The sequence below is a fragment of the Phyllobates terribilis genome, unplaced genomic scaffold, assembly GCF_046119375.1.
Source record: "Phyllobates terribilis strain yellow unplaced genomic scaffold, ASM4611937v1 Scaffold_2__4_contigs__length_985480577, whole genome shotgun sequence".
Lineage (NCBI taxonomy): Eukaryota > Metazoa > Chordata > Amphibia > Anura > Dendrobatidae > Phyllobates > Phyllobates terribilis.
Window position 1 is genome coordinate 518,243,958 of NW_027362762.1, and position 21,624 is coordinate 518,265,581.

A 21,624-nucleotide genomic window follows, 5' to 3' on the forward strand; every position below is an offset into this window, starting at 1 on the left:
CCCGTTCTCTCTTAAACTCTGCCAGCTGTTGACGGCAACACTCTGTACGTTCAGCTGCGGCTGCCCGAGTTTCTCCGGTGAACCCCATCAAATCTTCTCCCGTGGGGTCCCACACGAATTGGGCTTCTGCTAGAGGAGGCGAGACCCGAGCCACGGGCTTCGGAGCCGGGATTAGGGGCTCACACAAGGGCCCTAGTCTTTGCTGCCGCTCCCGCTCAGGGTACCCTTCGGGCCAGATGAAGGGCCGCCCGTCCGGCCATGTGAGCTGGCCGAAGAGGTCCTCCCCCAGGTGTGGCACCCTAGGTATTGCGGGCGCGGTGGTGGTGGCGCCCGGGTTGCCCAGGCCTTGCGGCCAGGCCTGGGGCACCTGGAAGGTGAAGGGCACCGTTAGGACGGCGGCGCCCTGGGCTACCTGGCCTTGCGGCCAGGCCGGAGGCTCCGCGGAGGTAGGGGGCGCTGTTGGTGATGCGGCGCCCGGGGGTACTAGGCCTTGCGACCAGGCTGGTGGTACTTCCTGCTTTGTCACGCTCCGGGTCGGGGCGCGTGACGTCACAGGGGTCGCTGCGGCGGCTTCCGGTCGGGGCCTAGTCCATGGCGGTGACCTGGCGGCTACGGGCACAGCAGGGGGACTTTCGGGCTCTGCGACGGGGAGCTGGGGCAGGTAAGCGGTGTCACGGCTTGGGGTATAGGCGTCCCCTTTACCTGCCTCCATGCGTTCGGCTCCCTCCTCGGCGCCGTCTCCGGCCTTGGGTCCTCCCGCACCATCCTCAGAGGCGGTCTGCTTCCTCTTCCAGGGTAGCGTGCTCCGTTGACTGGTCTCAGCTTGCTGGGTCATCTCCCGGCTCCACTCCGCCAGTATCTCGCGCTGTACCCGGGCCATCCTCCGTGCGAGGCCCTCCAGGGCTGTTTGTGCACACTCCCGGTCTCGGGGGAGCTGCGCTAGGATCTCCGCTAGACCTAGCGGGGTTGTGGACTCTAGCAGGCTCCTGACCATCGGGTCGGTGCTGCTCTGCTCTGCTTCCGGCAGGCTCCTGGCCAGCGGGCCGGTGCTGCTCTGCCCTCCTTCCTCGGTCTCTAGCAGACTCCTGGCCAGCGGGCCGGTGCTGTTCTGCTTTCTCTCCATCTCCGGGTGAGCTCCTCCGCTGCTCCTTGTTAGACCTCTTGCCTCCGGGTGCGCTCGCTCTAGACTGCTCCAAGCGACACCCATCTTTTCTCTTCTCTTTCGTCTCCTCCCACTTAGAGGGCGGTCCCGGGGCAACTCGGTGACTGTCAGCTCCAGGGGGAGTTCTTTCACGCTGACAGACACCTCCAGCATCACAGTCTCTGTTGGTGGGGGCGGTTTCCACTTTTGGCGCCATTTTCTGTCCTGGCCCACGATGGGAGGTGGCCTCCTGCCCTCCTTTGGCACGCCCATAATGGCGTCCGCTGCTCTTCCAAGGCGGGAAATCTGCGGTTTTGGCGGGAATCGCTTCCCAGTGGCGGGAAACTCTGCAGATGGCGGGAACAAGCTGGAAATGGCGGACAATCGGCGGGAAACGACTGGTGATGGAGTCCGATGGCGTGGACCCTCCGGAACCGGCGGGAGACTTCTTTCTGAGGTAAACTTGCACTTTTCTTCAGGCACGCAGTACCCGGGTGTTGCGGGCACGTAATCCTGCCGACTACGCCAAAGTTGACGCGCCCCCTGGGACATATTCCTTTTTGAGGGGAATACCCGGCACCGGATCAGATGGGGGGTTGTAGTCTCCGAGCGGCTGTGACCCGGTCCCGTGCCCAGGGCGTCAAGCTAAGTGTTATGTGGCAGTCCTTACTGATGTTATAAGAGTTCTTTTGTGTCGACTACGCCACCCGTTGTAATGCGGTCACTGTGGCCGCCGCTGCAGCAGGGTCCGCTGAGGCTGATCGTGGATGTGCAGCTTGGTGGGATAACCCCCAACGGGAGGGGTATAGCCTCAGAGGGGACAGGCGCAGAGGATGGGGGTTGTGGTGGTGCGGTGCAGCCGGCAATGAAGACAGACTCGGGTTGTGCAGTTAAGGGAGTTTACTTACTGCTGATGTTTCGGTCACTCCAGCTGTTAGTGACCACCCGAGCCGTGCTGCGTCCACCAGGTCCTGGATCCGGCCAACCCCCAAACAAGTCCAGAGCGTGGCCCTGAGCTCTCCCTCTGTCCTTTCTTCAGCCGTCCCCACCAGTGATCCACCTAGGTCCAGCTCCCTCGGGCTTTCTGTTGGGCAACCCTTGGCCTTAGGTTCCCTGACCCTCCATGTGGTATGCCTTCAGGGTGGATGTAGTGGGTGGCCGTGGCAGATGCTGCCCACAGCCTCCGGTCTCTGGCTAGGGATGTTTTTGCCCCCACCAGCTTGGGTTCCGGTACCCTTGTGCTGACTCCTCACCCGGTGCTCTAATTTGGGTTCTTGGGTCCCTTCAGTCTTCCCCCTCTGGGTCTTTCTCTTTCTTTCTCCTCTCTCTCTCTCCAGGGCTGCTGTTTCCTTCTCTCTCCTCTCCAACTGACTTGTTCTCAGCGTCTGACCCTGATCTAAGTTGGTGCCCTCCTTATATATCCCTCTATGTGTGAGCTCAGGTGACCAGCACCCAATGAGCTCCTATCACTACCCAGACTGCTCCCCCTATCTGCCCCTACACTACATGGGATGTACCACCCCCCTCCCACTCCAGCCAGGAACAGGCTCGGTTGTACCTGCACATTTCTAAGTGGGAGTACCGTCGGCCTGCTCCTCTGGAATGGGATGTATGTAGTGCATGCAGTCTATCTGAGCTCAGTTCCACACTCCTTCCTTACCCGGGAGTGGAATATCACACCTCTGGGTTGAGGTGCAATACCCCTGTAGCAGCCGAATCCTCAGGGTGCTACACAGCAATAATAAAAATGGTAATAATAATACATTTGTCAGGCATGGTCCCAGTAAGTTAGTAAGTTAGTGTAGGGAGTACAATTGGGGAGGAAGGATGAACTCGATGGACCTAGGTTTTTATTCAACCTACGTTACTATGTAAGAATGGAGGCATTGTTAATTTTATTGTTTACTGCTCGTGGCCTAGGTAATCTGCCAGTGCTCCAGTCAATCAAGGAGCTCTTTTCTATAGAATTAGTAACCTGCCGGATCCACTGCCCCTACACTTCTGCAGTGTTGCAGAGGCAAAGCATTGGATAGTGCACAATTGGACCAGTGTCGTAATGATGTTGCTAGTTCAAATCATCATTCAAGCAGGAGTGCGCCACTTCCCGGCAAGCAGGAAGGCAAGTGACTGGGGAGCAGTGCGCTCCTGAACAGCAGTGTCGGGAAAACCCTTTTAGAGGGAACCTGTCACCAGGTATTTCCCATGTAAACTAAGGCCAGAACTTGTACAACCTCATATGCAGCATTCTGGCAAGCTGTAGTGTTTATAAGTCTCCAATCACCTCTGCATAACACAAAAAAAGAGCTTTTATTATACTCCCCTACGGGGTGGTCCGGTTCGGTGGCCGTCTTTGTTCTTGATCCGACCCCTCCTTCTTGTGATGCTGTCCTCCTTCTTGCGTCATGTGGATGACACATCCTACGTCATCCACACAGTGTTCCCCATCGTGCTCCTGCACAGGCGCACTTCTCTCTGACCTGTCGAGGTAAGAGCAAAGTACTGTAATGCACTTGCACGGAGAAAATGCAAATAGCGTCGGCGCATGCGCACTACAATACTTTACTCTGCCCTCGGGAGGGCAGAGAGAAGTGAGTATAATAAATTATCTTTTTTGTGTTATATAGAGCGCATTGGGGACATTATATTCAGCATTCTAGAATGCTGTATGTAAAGGCCTGCAGGTGCTGACCCTACTTTATATGGGGAAAAACCTGGTGACAGCTTCTCTTTACGTTAGAGTTCGAACAAGAGTATGTGAAATAGTAAATTTTTGATCCAGATAAAAAGCTGACGATTTTTCATATTGCTCCATATATCTGATTTTTATATCCGTATGGCATCCATTTTATACATCAGTTTTAACATTTATTAAGTAATAAAAGGCCAAACAACATTTCCAATTTTAATAATTGCAGTGGATCCATAAAAAAACATGTAATAATTAATGTCTGTATGGCATTGGCCATTGAAAATGCGGACAGTGGGCTCAGATGAAGTGTGTCTGCAACTACTGAAAGAGCAGTCACTTCTCCCCGCCTCCGATGATGTCCTGCTAGAAGCCTAGGTATAACTTTAGTTTTAGGATTACTCAGAAATTCGTATATGGTTACCGACACACTTGGCTGCAGCAATTTTTCCTGAGGAGATTTTCAAGCCATTAATAATAATCTAATAATAATAATCTTTATTTATATAGCGCCAACATATTCCGCAGCACTTTACAATTCAGAGGTTCATATACTACAGTCATAAATAGCTGTTAAAGATAATACAATAATTAAAGCAAAAATAATGACGACCCTGCTCGTAAGAGCTTACAATCTACGCTGAGGTGGGGGTGACACAAAGTACAGGGGCTTATTTACAATGATGGTCCAGCCATCTTGAGGGGATGAGGGATAGATAAAGGCTGCATGAGCTCATCACCAGCCAGTATCCGTAGTGCTTTTGGGTTCAGTGGAGATTTATGTTTGGAGAAGTAAGGGATGGGCTATAAGAATATAAAAGGACTTTGATTAGGGAACGTGATAGGCCGTCCTAAACAGGTGTGTTTTTAGGGAGCGCCTAAAACTGTGTAAGTTGTGGTTCGTCCTGATTTCTTGGGGTAGAGCATTCCAAAGAATAGGTGCAGCTCGGGAGAAGTCTTGAAGCCGGGAGTGGGAGGTACGGATTAGTGCAGATGTTAGTCGAAAATCACTTGCGGAGCGTAGAGAACGGGTAGGCCGATAAACAAAAATGAGGGAAGAGATGTAGGGGGGTGCCACACTGTGGAGGGCTTTGTGGGTGAAAACAAGCAATTTAAATTGGATCCTATAATTCATGGGCAGCCAGTGCAATGACTGGCACAGAGCGGAGGAGTCTGAGTAATGGTTAGCCAAATAGATGACCCTGGCTGCATCATTGAGGATGGACTGGAGAGGGGAAAGTCGAGTGAGGGGGGGGCCATTTAATAGAGAGTTACAGTAGTCAAGGCGGGAGTGGATCAGGGCAACAGTGAGGGTTTTTGTTGTTTCCAAGGTGAGAAAGGGGTGGATTCTAGAGATGTTTTTCAGGTGCAAGCGACAAAAGCGGGCAAGAGATTGTATATGGAAGGTGAAGGAAAGATTGGTGTCAAACACAACGCCCAGACAATGTGCCTGCTGGCTCGGCGTTATTGTGGTGCCACACACGGAGAGGGAGATGTCTGATTTAGGGAGGTGAGTAGACGGCGGGAGCAGAAGAAGTTCAGTTTTGGAAAGGTTGAGTTTCAGATACAGAGCGGAGATGATGTTAGAAACTGCGGCCAGACAGTCACTGGTGTTCTGTAGTACAGTGGGGGTAAGGTCAGGAGATGAGGTGTTTAGTTGTGTGTAATCAGCATAAAGATGGTACTGAAAACCAAATTTGCTGATGGTCTGTCCAATTGGGGCTGTGTAGAGAGAGAAGAGAAGAGGGCCAAGCACTGAACCCTGAGGAACCCCAATAGTGAGAGGAAGGAGGGAAGAAGTGGAGCCAGCAAACGATACACTGAAAGAGTAGTCAGATAGGTAGGAGGAGAACCAAGAGAGAGCAGTGTCCTTTATGCCGATTGAGTGGAGCATAGAGAGTAGGAGGTGGTGGTCAACGGTATCAAAAGCTGCAGAGAGGTCAAGAAGAATGAGCAGAGAGTAGTCACCATTATGTTTTGGTGTCAGAAGGTCATTGGTTACTTTGATGAGTGCAGTTTCTGTAGAATGTAGGGGGCGGAAGCTGGACTGTGATGGGTCTAGAAGAGAGTGAGTGGAGAGGTAACTGGTAAGGTGTGAGTAGACCAGGCGCTCCAAGAGTTTAGAGATGAAGGGAAGATTGGAGACTGGTCTTTAGTTGTTTGTGCAGGAAGGGTCAAGGAAGAGTTTTTAATAATGGAGTAATTATGGAGTGTTTGAAGGAGGAGGGGGAAGATACCAGAAGAGAGGGAGAGGTTGAAGATTTTAGTTAGGTGAGTAGTGACGACTGAAGAAAGAGACTGGAGTAGATGTGAGGGGATGGGGTCAGTGGTGCATGTTGTGGGAGGAGAAGAAGAGAGGAGCCTGGAGACTTCTTCTTCTGTGACTGGGTCAAATGTGGGGAGGGATGGGAGTCATGGCTCTTGGTGGCTGGGGGCTGATTTCCTGATGGATGGTGTCTATTTTCTCTGTGAAGTAGGAGGCCAAGTCCTCAGCACAAATGTCCATGTTGGGGGCCTGGGCTTTGAGACTGAGGAGAGAGTGAAAGGTGTTGAAGAGTTTCTTGGGGTTGTTGGATAGTCAGGAGATCAGGGTGGTGAAGTATGTCTGTTTGGCGAGGTGAAGGACAGAGTTATATGTTTTTAACATAAATTTATAGTGGATAAAGTTTTCTAGTGTGCGAGTTTTCCTCCATAGGCGTTCGGCACTTCTGGAGCATTGCTGGAGAAATCGGGTTTGCGGTGTGAGCCAGGGCTGTTTTACTCTGTGTTTAGAGGTTCTGAGAGTGAGAGGCGCTACTTGGGCCAGCGTGCTTCTGAGGGTGTCATTGTAGTGGTTTACAGCCAGATCAGGACAGAACAGAGAGGAGATTGGAGACTGTGATGAGTGAAGGCAGTCTGTAAGTGTATGAGGGTTTTTGGATTGTAGATTTCTGAATGTGTGATAGGTAGGAGTGTGCTGGGGCGGGCGAGGATTTGTGAGCGTGAAGGAGAGAATGTTATGATCAGAGAGGGGAGTTATCTAGGTGGGGGATTGAACAAAGCCGGACAAAGATCAGATCAAGGGTGTTTCCGTCTTTGTGTGTCTCATAGGTTGAAAGCTGTGAGAGGTCAAGAGAAGTGGTTAAAGATAGAAGCTGGGATGCGGATGAGGAGGTGGTGCTGTTTTTGGGGATGTTGAAGTCTTCCAGGATAAGGGTTGGTAAATCTGAGGACATGAAGTGCGTCAGCCAGGCAGAAAAATGGTCAAGGAACTGGGTTGGTGAGCCTGGGGGACGGTATACGACTGCTACTCTGAGGGAGAGGGGATGGAAGAGCCTGATGGTGTGGACCTCAACAGAAGGGAATGAGAGTGATGGAACTGGGGGGGATGACCTGGAAGGTGCATTGTGGGGACAGGAGTATGCCGACTCCACCACCAAGTCTGTTCGCAGGTCTCGGGGAATGGGAAAAATGCAAGCCGCCATGAGAAATGGCGGCAGGGGGAGACAGTGTCAGAATCCTGGATCGAGGTTTCAGTGAGGGCCAGCAAATTGAGAGAGAAAAATTGGTCAGAAAGTAATTGTGCAGGAAAGGAAGCTTGTTGCATACAGACCGTGGATTCCACAGTGCACAACTGAATGAGGGTGATGAAGGAGTACAGCTGATTTTATAAGGTTAGCAGGGTTTCGATGTCAGGTGGGGGAGAGGTTGAGGTTGGCGGAGGGTGGACCAGGATTAGGAGAGATATCCCCTGAAATGAGTAGTAGCAGTAAAAGAGAAAGAGCAGATAGTTTTTGGATTTGTGACGTGGTTTTTTGTGCAGGATCTTTGGATAAGATAGAATGAGATTCTTCAGAAAATTAAAAAGAGCATGGGAGCTGTACAAGGGAGAGGGCTGGAGAGAAGGGCAGATGTGGATGAGTGGTGATGGAGGGGGGATGGGGCGGTGAATGTGGATGAAAAAAGCAAACAGGAATATGGACGCAGGAAAAAAGTAGATAGTTGGAAGAGAGTACAAAGTGTGGGTTACCTGACTCCTGCCCTGACTGACTGCCATTGAAATGACTGTCAGACACTTGTCGAATAGAACACTTTGCAGCCATTCAAAGTATTCCTGGTGAGAGGGCCATCACAGCATTTTGAAAGTGATTTATTTAGAGTGAGTGATAAGTAGTCTAGGTGTAGTTCGAGCCTAAGGCTGGCCATACAGGTTACACAGCTGTCTGCACAACATACGTGGTCAGCTGAGTGGGCATATGTTTCTCTCTTAGCAGGAGAGTAGTAACCCGCTATCATACACCTCCTCCCATGTCAGACATTTATGGCCATGATGTCAGACTGACTGCAGATCTCTGGAGCCTCATAGGCATACGTAAGGCTGTAGATTCTAGGTCTTTTTTCCAATGAAATGTCAGTAGAATGACATAATAACAGTAACCCAACAGACTACACTGTAGTCAATGGGGTCTGTCATCCTTCCCTGGCTTGTATTCTGTTTTCAGAAATGCCCACCACACATGTAAGCATAGCCTTATGTGAATGTGGAGCTAAACTTGACCAACAAAGGATTATTCATTAGGCTCTGTTCATATAGCCAGTTGTCATATATTTATAATGGATCCAGTATAAAAAAAACTACATGTGTTACAAATGGAGCAGAAAAGGATGCAAAATGGAAACAATCCTCTATGATTCGTTCCCATAGAATTCATTGTAAAAGAATGGTCCAGTTGCTATCTTTTTTTTTTTCTACCAGATAAAGAAGTTATGCAGATTTCTTTATTTTGAGCCAACGAAAAAACAGTGAATGGGTTCTCTACTTGATTGTTTTATTTCCGATTTTCACTTGCTCGAGTCCTGCAGGGCTGAAATTCTGCGCTTCCACAGCTTTAACCAGATTCCGCTTAGATCCAAGTCTCTCCTGCTGTGATCATTTTATTTAAGTTTTGGAGGTTAGAAGTTAGTGACAAAAATATTGCCATTTTTTGTTCTAAATTATTTTTGTCTCCCCCTCCCCCCTTTTTTTTTTTTTTTTTTACAGACGAATACATCAAGTGTAATTCCTACTGTCCTACCATCTGACAGCTCATTCACTGGCAAGCCATCAAACAGGATCAATGTCACAGAATCACTGCCATTTGATGACCCACCAACATCAGGTAGAGAAAAAGCAAGTCTGGTCACACTGGCACCAGCCTTAGTGCCTGGCAACACAAGCACACGTCCAACGCCTGCTCCTACTAGCTCTACAGCACCAGGTAAGCAGATTGGTGTAACTTCTATGTATGCTTTTATGCAGTTTGTATAACTGAGAGAGATGACATCTAGGACAGATCACAACCCAGTGTTATGGGTACAATACACATCTATACATTCATTAGAAGTGCCTTCTCTTATTCTAAACTGACACTTTTTATCATTTCATGGCAAAAATGGAAGCTGGCACATGGTTTTTATACCTTGAGAAAGGCACCTGGAAACAAAATCATGACTAAGACCTAACAAGTCGAAACGCGTCGATCTGGATTGCCATGGAGGGTGCATGGTAGTTGCTTTGACTTTATCCACTGGATTATCTTTTAAATTTAACTGAATAAAAAGAAATTAATTTTTATTAACAATATCATCGCTGGATAAATCTTCTTCTTTTCCTGCTGTGCATGTGCTCGACCCATACCAGGGCGGTTCAGTGCGATGACCTCCTAAGGAACACTAACTTGCCGTGAGCTGACTCGCCTTACCCCTATGTTCCTTTTTGTTTCCTTGAGAAAGGCACCGGTCCGGCGCAGAAACGCGTTGGTATTAATAAAAACCGTTTTGGAATCCCAAGGCTCTTCATTCCCACAGCGCAGCCTGCCTAAACGTGCCAGCTTCCATTTTTGCCATTAAACTTCTGGAAGAACGTTTCCTCCAGCCACGGGGTAGCAGCAGCGGCTTTCTATACATTTATGGGTGTTGTGCCTGCACACAATACCCTTAGGTGAGTGCCACCATCGATTATATCTATCCCTTGCCAGACGGTGTTGTCCTATTTTGTGTGCTCTTCTGTACGTCTCCAGAGCTTCTCAATTCTTATCATGTCACTAATACCCAAAAATCTAGATATATGTTAATTTCATAGGAAGACATTCGTTATTCTGAAAGTGATTCATTAGATAGAAGTTGGTTAATGATTAACGTTGAACGATTGCTCTGCAGACACGGCCACACACATTTTTGTTATTTACTCGTATAGTTGTTCCAAGCGGCCATAATTCTTTCACTACATGGGGCAAGTAACAGCCATAAAGACCCCCATACAAATTTTTGAATTTGACAATATCTGCCAATTTTTGTGAGATCTGACAACCATTTTCATCTACAGATGATGTTGGGGGAAAAGAAGGATGTGGCATTTTGAATGTAAACACCAGATCCTTTTACTCTCAGGAGAGATAAACTGTCACCAAAGTTTTGGCTAAACTTAAAGGGGTTGTGCCCTTAGTCGCCTAATTCAGTCGGCTGTATTTGCAGTTTTGTGTAAGCATACTAACCCTCTAATGATTAAGTTTAACAAATTAAGGATTACTACATCTACATCTACATTACTACAGGTCAGAACCAAAAATATTACACACATACATCACCAGAACCATAATCAGTACATGAATACAACACCAGAATCCTTATCAGTACATGAATACATCACCAGAACCACCATCAGTACATGAATACATCTCTAGAACCACAATAAGTAAATGAATGCAGCAGAAGAATACAGCACCAGAACTACCATCAGTACAGGAATACATCACCTGAGCCATCATCAGTACAGGAATACAGCACCAGAGCCACCATCCATATATGAATATAGCACCAAGTTTACCAATGACCAATTGCAATGTCAGGTCAGCCCCCACCATATACAATTGTATCGCATGAACCTGCAATTCCCAGTGTGTTCTAAAAAGAGTTGCTTCATTTTTGGAAGTTATCCTCTATCCATGACATAGGGAATAACTTCCACTGATCCCGAGAATCAGGATTTTGAAAAGCCTTGTGTGAATGCGGTTATATCCCCATTAAATTCTGATTTATTTTGTCAACAACAAAAGCTATTAATTTAGCCAGCTAGATATTAAAAAATATGTGTACATGTTGAGCCTTGAAAACTAGAGAGCCAATGTGTTAATTATGTGATTAGTATCAGCCGTGCCATTGCATACAGTAGCACATCACCTGCCTCACAATAGAATTCAGTCAATAGAAAAGCAAAATCAGCAATTTGAAAATACTGTATTTTGCGGTATAAAACCACTAGGGCTTAGATATTTAACAATGTATCTAGCGGTTATTCCTCTACAGCCAGCTTTGTTTCAGAGGGGACATTGTTAGCTTTTGAAATAGAGCACTTGATTGTTCCAACGGTCCTAGGAAATCGCTGCCCCCCATATCCCGGGCCAGAAGGCATCCCTGCAGCCAATAATTGCCATTCAGGATCTACTTGTATTGTCTTATCTCCCTGGTGTACTGTAAATCATTGTCCTCGGCATAAAAGACTCTTGACAATGTTGAAACAAAGTATTCCCTTGCCTCTTGCTGTATCCTTTTGCCAACCCACAAATTAAAAAAAGGAAAAGGTAGGCAATTTCTGATATATTTTGCACAAATTCCTTTGTATTTCCTTCCATACCCTGTTTATTATCTCTTGAGATTTCAGAATTAATTAAAGGTGTTCTAAATCCATTTTAACTGATTTCTAACTTACTTTCCACTGATCAGCCATAACATAGGGTAAATGCACACAGAGCAGAAAATCCAGTGTCATTGAGTCCCAATTAAGTACCGGAGGACATTGTGGATATTTCCCAGGCATTGATTGACCTGCGCTGAGTGTTTTGGAGAAAGCTTAGCTCAGGATGAAGCACAGCTCGTAGTATTGCACATACTTACATTTAGTAAAGGTGTGCTAGCTTGGTGTTTTCTGATTGCTATAAAATCTTTAGTTATTGCCAGTGAAAACCAGTCAAGGTAAAGTGCTTTCTGAAAGGTTACATTAAATTTTAATCCTCTTTTTCCTGCGGTGCTTCAGTTGGCCTTTGTTGAAAGGGTTTTCATGTCCTTAGTTAAATGTCAGCTGCCTCTACTCCCCTATGGAGGCGAAATCTATCCTGTAACCTTCCATTATTAGGTGGAGTCCACTCAATAACTAAAAAATTGAGTTTAACTGCTATTAACTTTAATATCCTACTACCGGCTATGTTGCACTTATCCAGGGAACTGGGATATAGGGAGCTATTCCCCAAGCTCCCCATGAATAGGCCTGGCCAAATACAATTCCAATCAGTAGCTGAGTACTTAAAGAGTTTTTAATTTATTTCATAAATCAATAGTACACATGAAAATAAGAAACTTTGTAATATATCTTATTAAATCCACTTCTTTCTCCTCCTGAACTGATCATTCGCTTTCAAAACTCTCAATTTATGAGAAATTTTGTCGCAGTGAATGCAGATTTTCCCATTACTGTCATAGGAGATGGCTGTTGGTGCTCATAGAGTTCTATGGAGAACTGTAAATGATGTTTCAGTAGAACTTGCAACAGCATTTCTGGGTCTACCACTGGCTCTTCTTTCATCCTCTCTCCTCCCCTCTCCATAGTTTTTCAAAGCACCAATTGTCATCTCCTTTCTCAGTAATGGGGAAGTCTCTCTGATGAGATATATTACAAAGCTGCTTATTTTCATGTGAACTATTGATTTATGAAATAAAAATGTAAATGACTGTTCATCCTTAAATACTATTTACACGTGCCAATTATATCAAATGAGTTTGAGCATTTATGATGCAGTAAGCCATAGTTCATCTGATGGCTGTAATGCTCTGCAGAGCCATTATTTGGTCGTATTAGTAATTTATTTGGGTTTCAGGAGTTATATTTGTTATAAGAAATGTACAAATGTACCTTCAGAATATTGTTAGGTTTCACCTTATCTCCCATGAAAACAAAGGATCCAAACACCGATTCTCGACATCTACCATATTAGGGGAGAGTCCGTAAACCCCTCTACCCATGTATCCTCATTGGGTCATCTGCTGTGATTGGGCATCTTTAGCCATACCAAAAAGGTTTAAAGAGTGTCCACTGAGATCTGTGTTTGTCCAAAATCACAGACATTACCAATGTGATGTTTTTGGCATGTATCTATGACACTCTCCTGATATCTTACCCTGGTATGTAGGGGGGTCATATATTCCCCAGTATTCAGTTATGTCATTTATGTATTTCTTGTCCAAAACAGAACTACCATATTTTAATATGGGCCTCCTTCACCTTCTTGCCCTCTGATGTATCGGATTTCTGCACCATGGCTTGTTCACAGTCCACTAGATGTGTGTAGATACAAGCTAAATGTATTTTTGTGGTTTTATCTTTCCTCTAGTAACCAACAAGCTCGTGGTGTCTGCTGGAGATAGTGTCGAGGTTACCTTACCCAAAAATGCAGTTCAGCTGAATGCCTTTGTCCTCCCTGAACCTCCTGCAGGTAATTCCATACAGTCACATGCGTGCTGCACACACCGTGGGTGACCGTTACCATTAGTGCCAGTACTTGTGCCCTCTGCCCTTCTGCGCTCAGGATCGTTCTGCTCTCCATAATCCTGTATGACTGAGAGAACGGACAATTTCTGTGGGTCCTCGTTCTTATAACGCTATTTACATTGCCATCATGGCTTTTATGTCTACAGGGTCCATGGCAGAAAAGTCAGATTCATCATGATTTCTTCCTTTTCTTTTTTTTGCCCGTTGACTCATAGTGGATCGTTTAAGTGTTTGATTTTTAAGTATATAGGATGTGACAGCATGAAACGTGCAACACTATATGGGCCATAGGTGGCCTAACATCTAAGAGAGTCTGTCGGCAGACAATGACTGATCAAACCCAGCACAGCACTTTGTTAGGATTTTTATTAGTATTGTGTCCCTATCTTTAGTGTTGAAATCCATGTGCCATAAATCCTTATTTATTCAATGATGCTAATGAGGTGCTCAGTGCTCCTTTGGCATGGTTCTGCACTTCAGTGCATCTTCCCAGCTACTAGTTTTCTATCTTTCTCTACCTCTTTTTGGCTCCAGTAAAAACCACTGTCAATCAAGGAAGAAGAAGGCAGAGATAGCTGGAAAACAGGTAGGTGGGAAGGTGCACTGAACTGCTCAGCCACGCCCGGGGAGCACCCAGCACCTCATTAGCATATTCGAAGAAAGACAGATTTATGGCAAAAGCACCAATTGATTTGGATACTAAAGATATGATTTGTATTAGTGCTATGTCTCTTACAAGGTGATATGCTTCATTTGAACAGTCAATTTGTGCTGACCGTTTCCCTTGATTCTTAATTTGGACCTGATCCATGGACAGCATGTATCCGGCATGGGCTGTATGATCTCAGCCAGGTATTTTTGATCCTAAGACACTGTGATTTTTCCTTGCCCACTCCCCTTAAGTGACGGGTCTTTCCCTGCATGCGTGTATAGGAAGAGACCTGTCAGGTATTGGCAGTGGGCAGGGAGAAGCCGCCAGGGACCCTCTTTCTCAGCTAGTCATCCATTTGACTCAGTCCCCAGCCAGTTTTTAAAGCAAGATTTTCTCTGAAACGCCGCAGCGTTTCAGAGTCAAACATATGTGGCGGAGATCACACAGCCAGTGCCTCATACATGCTGCCCGTAGATTGACCAGTATGTATCAGCTGTCAGGTTCCCTTTAAAAATACCCATCACCAATGTACAAGTCACTTTATACAGTACAGGATATTATATTTGACATTCTCCAAACCGTTCAATCATTTCCTAAAATTAAAGGAAACTTCTGATTTTCTAACTAGTATCATATGCCAACTATTGTGATCTCCGTGGAGCTGAATTGACTAAAGACAAAAAGCCTCTTTACGGCCATGTTCCCACAATGAGCTTTTGCTGAGCTTTTCATGATGTAGAATTTCTGCACCTGTTAAGTAATTTAGGTTACTTGTGCTTTTTCATTGCTTTTTTGAGTGTTTTTTTGCATGATTTTTCATAGCGCATTTGGCGCTGCAGTTTTTGTCTCTTGTTGATATGTCATGTTTTAAACAAAGCTGCTTTGTGTTTGATACTTCCTGGTATTTGGCTTTGATAAAACTTCTTATTCAGTTTACATGTGTTTTTAGTGCATTTCTGCTTAGAAAACACGCTAAAAACACGTGCATTTTAACCTGCGCATTATACCCCATCTAATGCAAGTCTATGGGTAAAATCTGCACTTAAATCTCAGGTCCGTTTGCGCTGTGTACAAAAAGCACAGTGGGTATAAGAGTTCTATAAATCCCATCCACTTTCCTGGAACTTTAAGACGCAGCGTTGGAAACACATCAAAAACTCATCAGGGGCACTCATCAGGGGCACTCATCAGGGGCACACATCAGGGGCACACATCAGGGGCACTCATCAGGGGCACACATCAGGGGCACACATCAGGGGCACACATCAGGGGCACACATCAGGGGCACACATCAGGGGCACTCATCAGGGGCACTCATCAGGGGCACACATCAGGGGCACTCATCAGGGGCACACATGAGGGGCATACAGCCTAAATAATCTTTAGACCCCTCCCCATTGAGTGTTTTTCCATATTGCCCATTACATCTTGATTATGCAGAGGACCTGTTTTGCAGCTCTACCAACATCAGCCACATTGTTTTTACCAAGAAAAATTGAAGTGTGAAGATATGAAAGTTGCAGCTTCAGAGCTGTTCTTGCCTATTATCCAGCCCACCAGCCTGCTTCTCATGTTTAGGAGTCACATCTACTATGTTTATTGCATAATATACTCTTTATACTTTTCTGGCTAAACCAGTTATACTGGAATATTAGCCTGAAAAGCTGCTCTGTGAGAATGAATCACATCTAGTAAGCAGCGTCTCCTTATACTCAGGTGATCGCTGCCTGAGCAACATGCAGTCTCTCTATGGTCTCTGCACATTAATCCCCGGCATTTCCCCCCTCCAGACCATTTCTTTTTGGTGTTGTTTTGGGTGCTCACACATTCTGGTACAATGCTTAAGAAGAAAATCCGCTCTTCTTCAGAAGCCAATGGCTCCTTGATGAATAAACGCTGATTTCCCAATTATATTCACCACTTTGGGACAGGCCGATTTTTCACTTTTGTGCTTTAGTTTTTTCTTCTTCTAAGAGCCATAATCATATTATTTTTCCGTCTATATGAGGGCTTACTTTTTGTAGGACGAGTTGTAGATTTAAATGACACCATTCATTGTACCTTATCAGATACTGAAAAATGGGGAGAAAATTCCAAATGGGGTGAAATTGTGAAAAAAACGCATTTCCGACATTGTTAGTCAGGTTTTGTTTTTACGGAGTTCATTATGCTATAAAAATGAAATGGTAACATGATTCTTCCCGTTAGTACGATTATGGCGATCCCAAACTGGTGTCCTTTTTTTAGATTTTAGTAATGGAAAAAAAATCTAAAATTAGTAAAAAAAAAATAATAATTTTTACAAATTTTGTTTGTGTCACCATTTTCTGAGACCTGTAACTTTTTTTATTTAGCTGTGGGAGGGCTTGTATTTTTGCCAGTCAAACCTTTTTATTGATAACACTTTGGGGTACATGCAAATGAACACTTATTATTCAATGAAAAAACGCAAACATAGCGGTTTTTTTTTTTTCGAAGTTCAACAGATGATGATGTATGTAAAGCACTGCGGAATATTATGGCGCTATATGAGGAAAGCATAATAATAATATTTAAAATATGTTTTTTATTTTAATACACCAGACTTTTACCGACTAGTCGATACCCATTGTTATTGTTTTTTTTATTTCTTTCCTTTAACCCCATATCGCTCAATGATGGACACTGCACGGCATGAGCGGGTGTAAGTTACTGCTCCTTGTCGTGCAGTGTCCGTCATAGCTTTGAACTGGCACAGCGTGTAAACACGCTGTGCCAGTTTAGTGCCGACAGCTGTCTGTGACAGCTGAGCAGCACGAGAAGGGGTGCAGGGACCCATGCCATCAGTCCCTGCACCCAGATCGCTGAGATCGGTCAGAACGGTGCCAGCGCCGCCCCGGGCTGTTAACCCTCTGAATACTGCGATCGAGCACGATCACAGTGTTCAGGAGTCAGGCAGAGGGCTGGGAGCTCCCTCTGCCTTCAGGTCGGCTCCCCCGTGACGACATCGCGGGGCCAGACCGTTGTCATGGTGACCAGGGGTCTTCATGACGACCCCCAGGTCACCAAGCTATGGAAAGCTCCTGAGACCAATGCACAGCATGGTCTCAGGAGCTTTCAATATAGGTATAATGTATTGCAAAAACTTTAAAAAAAAAAAAATTGTAAAAATCTAAAAAAACATTTTAGATAAATAAAAAATATTACACTAATAAATACATATTTATAGGTAAAAAAAAATAAGTAAACAAAAGAGTACACGTATTTGGTATCGCCGCGTCCAGAATGACACGATCTATAATCGTGTCACACTAGTTAACCCTTTCAGTGTACAGCATAAAAAAAAAAAAAAAAACATTAGAAACTATGACTTTTCATCATGCCACTGGAAAAAAGTCAAATAAAACACGATCAAAAAGACGGGTAAAAATAAAAATGGTACCGCTGAAAACGTCATCTTGTCCCGCAAAAATCAAGCCGCCATACAGCTCCATCATCCGAAAAATGTAAAAGTTACAGTGCTCAGAATAAAGCGATGCAAAGATAATTATTTTTTCTATAAAAGTTTTATTATGTAAAAGCGCAAAAACATAAAAAAATTACATAAATGTGGTACCACTGTAAACGTACTGACCCGAAGATTAAAGATACCTTATCAATTTTACCACACAAATAACAACAAAAAAATCCTGAATTGTTGTTTTTTGTTCATTCTGCCTCCCAAAAATCTGAATAGAAAGCGATCAAAAAATGTAATTTGCCCAAAAGTGGTACCAATAAAAACGTCAACTCATCCCGCAAAAAACAAGCCATCACATGACTCTGTCGGCCAAAATATGGAAAAATTATAGCTCTCAAAATATGGCGATGCAAACATTAGTTTTTGCAAAAAAAAAGCGTCTCTTAGTGTGTGACAGCTGTCTATCATAAAAACCTGATATAAATCTGGCATGGCTGTAATCACACCGACCCGAAGAATAAAGTCGTCTCATCACTTTTATACTGCACAAGGAACGACGTAAAAAATATATAAAACCAATTCTTCACCTGCTGCAGATTTGTTCATTCTGCCTCCCAAAGATCGCAGTATGGCTCAGCGCACATGTATCCTGCGCTCTGCGCTGAGTGCTTACACCGGGGTTTCCGTGTAAATCTCTGAAATACGTGATTCAGACGGAACCCATGACGGAAGATTCCTTGTAATGAGACAGATGGGAGGCACTGTGGACGGCGCCTGACCTATGATCCGGCGGTGTCCATTTTTTTAGGCGTAAATAAAAGCGCGGTCAGCCACAGTTTTGTGCACCTCTGAAAAGAAGGATAACGCTGAACAGAGGCCAGACGGAGTCCAGAGTAACTCTGCTGCCTCATCTCATTATAGTGAATGGATCCCGCAGCGGTTTCATCTGAATTATGTCATTTGGAGATTTAGATGGAAACCCCAAAGTAAGTGCTCAGCGTAGAGCGCCGGATAATGCGCCCAAACAGTGGTTTTCTGCCACATATAGGGTATCGGCGTGCTCAGGAGAAATTTCACAACAACTTTTGGGGTCCATTTTCCCCTGTTACCCTTGTGAAAATAAAAAATTTGGGGCTAAAAAGAAATTTTTGTGATTTTTTTTTTTTTTTTTCTTTTTCACGTCTCTGTCATAAACTTCTGTGAAGCACCTGGGGGTTCAAAGTGCTCATCACACATCTAGATAAGTTCATTGAGGGGTCTAGTTTCCAAAATGGGGTCACTTGTGGGGGGGGGTTCTGCTGTTTAGGGACATCAGGGGCTCTCCAAACGCAACATGGCATCCGCTAATTATTCCAGCAAAGTTTGAATTCAAAAAGTCAAATGGCGCTCCTTCCCTTCCGAACCCTGCCATGCGCCAAAACAGTTTTCCTCCCCATATTTGGTATCAGCATGTTCAGGAGAAATTGCACAATAAATTTTGGGGTCCATTTTTATCTGTTACCCCTGTGAAAATATACAAATTTTTGTCTAAATTTAATGTTTTGTGAAAAAAAAATGAAATGTTAATTCTTTTCTTCTTCATTGCTTCAGTTCCTGTGAAGCACCTGAAGGGTTAATAAAGTTCTTGAATGTGGTTTTGAGCACCTTGAGGGGTGCAGTTTTTAGAATAGTGTCACTTTTGGGTATTTTCTGTCATATAAACCCCTCAAAGTGACTTAAAATGTGATGTGGTCCCTAAAAAAAATGATTTTGTAAATTTTGTTGGAAAAATGAGAAATCGCTGGTCAACTTTTAACCCTTATAGCTCCCTAAGAAAAAAAAATTTTGGTTCCAAAATTGTGCTGATGTAAAGTAGACATGTGGGAAATGTTATTTAATAACTATTTTGTGTGACATATCTCTCTGATTTCAGGGCATAAAAATTCAAAGTTTGAAAATTGCAAAATTTTAAACATTTTCGACAAATTTCTGTTTATTTTACAAATAAATGCAAGTCATATGAAATAAATTTTACCACTGTCATGAAGTACAATATGTCACAAAAAAACAATCTCAGAATCAGGGGGATCCGTTGAAGCGTTCCAGAGGTATTACTGCACAAAGTGACAGTGGTCAGAATTAAAAAAATTGGCCCGGTCATTAACGTACAAAGTGGCTCGGTCCTTAAGGGGTTAAAACTGGGAAAAGGGGTTGATATATTTAATATTTTTTAAAGAATTTTTTATTTTATTTTTTATATTTTAATCTGCGATTGTTTGAGTGCTAATATTATATCCTGCATTTTCATAGTGGTGCAGTATATAGTATAAATCGCGGTCTCCTTTGACGCTCAGACTAAAGCTGAACTTGAGTGGACTACGAAGATGGCGGTGGCAGTAGACTTCAGCAGGCCCCGGCTGCCATCATAACCCATTGGTCAGAGGGCTTTGGCAATCACGCCATTTAAATGCCGCTATCAGTGATTGACAGTGGCATTTTAATAGTTAAACATCTGCAATCAAAGCTACCGCTGATCACAGCTGTTATGGGCAGATGCCATGTATTTATTACAGCCGGCATTTGCCCAGCTCTTCATTCTGCTGCATACACACCCTGGTTGTGAAATACTCTGCAGTGTGCACAAAGGGGTTAAGCTTTAAAGAGAATCTGGCACTCGCCATTGATGTATAATTTTTATTTACCTGGTGCAAATGCTGCTGTTCTCCTGGATTGGAGTATGGTTTTGTGGTGTTCCTTCACCTTTCTGTTCCTGAAATATGGCCCACTCTTCCTTGTATGTAAATATAACCTTGCTATTCAGGGAACGTGGTCCTCAACTCTTCTCTATGTGAGTCTTCTCTGAGCTACACACCCAGTTAGCTAAAAAGTCTAGATTTATATACAGGGAAGAAGGTGCCAAATTTCAGGAACAGACAGGCACAAAATAAAATAAAAAAAGTCCAGATTCAAGAGAACATCGACATTTACACCATGTAAAAAAAAATGTATGTTAACGGCAAGTGACAAGTCCTTATTGACCAATCAAGTTCTCAGCAGAAGGTCACATAACTTGCCCTGGATGCGTTTCCAGCAATCTTTGCTCTCGTTATTCCTCTTATGAAGTCAGAAAGTTAATGATGAAAGGTTAATCATACCATAGAAAGTGATGTCATACTGCTAGGATAAGTCATTTTTTTCTGATTGGTATGAAGTCTGATTTCTGAGACCCCGTTGAGCCTGAGTTTAAAATGAATGAAACTTAGAACTGCAGTGCTGCTGGTTGGGAGAGCCAATATGCAAGGAAAACTGGATTTATTTCATAAATCAATAGTACATGTGAAAATAAGCAACTTTGTAATATATTTTATTACAAAAAAAATCAGCTTTTTTCTCTTCCTGGACGCCTTATTCATTCTCAATTCACAAGTTAATACAGACTTTCATATACAGTTCTTTGTCGAGGGAAGCGGAGCTAGAGGCACTTACACTTTAAAGGGATTGTCCACTACTAGGAAAACCCCTTCTCGATGTGAATGTTTGTCCCTTGAAAATAAAAACACCTATTCTCGCCCCCAGTGTCGGCACCGTTCCAGTGGTGTCGGCACCGTTCCAGTGGTGTCGGCACCGTTCCAGTGGTGTCGGCACCGTTCCAGTGGTGTCGGCACCGTTCCAGTGGTGTCGGCACCGTTCCAGTGGTGTCGGCAGTCGCGTTCCCGAGGCTCATGTGAGGTTATGACACGTGAGCCTTGCGGACAATCAGAGCTGGCGTCACTGTCCCCGTCTTTGGACGTATTTGTAATCAACAGTATTTGAGCGGCCAGTCGCAGCTCTCATTTCTTCTTGATTATGTATACGCCAAAGCCGGGGACTGTGACGCCAGCTCTGATTGTCCGCAGGGCTCACGTGTCATAACATACAAATGAGAGCCCCAGGAAAGCGAGTGCTGACACCTCTGGAACGGTGCCGGCACGGCAGGTGAGTATAGGTGTTTTTATTTTAATGGGGACAAACATTCAGATTTAGAAGGGATTGTCCTAGTAGTGGACGACCCCTTTAATACAGTCTTTCATATACAGTTCTATGGGGAGGCGAGAGGAGCTAGAGGCAGATACATGCTGTTCTTCTGAATCCACACTTACACTTTGGAGCTGTCGATGAGCTTTCAATA

The 21,624-nt window shown here is 44.6% G+C and overlaps 1 protein-coding gene across 2 annotated transcripts in view; it reads left to right on the plus strand.

Annotated features, from left to right (window-relative positions):
- KIAA0319L (KIAA0319 like) overlaps window positions 1–21,624 on the plus strand; it is a 146,584-nt gene that overhangs the window by 63,110 nt on the left and 61,850 nt on the right. For both annotated transcript variants that reach the window (XM_073665963.1, XM_073665969.1), the window contains 2 exons: window positions 8,848–9,064; window positions 13,229–13,330. In XM_073665963.1, coding sequence (XP_073522064.1) covers window positions 8,848–9,064; window positions 13,229–13,330 — 319 coding nt within the window. The remainder of the gene's footprint in view (window positions 1–8,847; window positions 9,065–13,228; window positions 13,331–21,624) is intronic.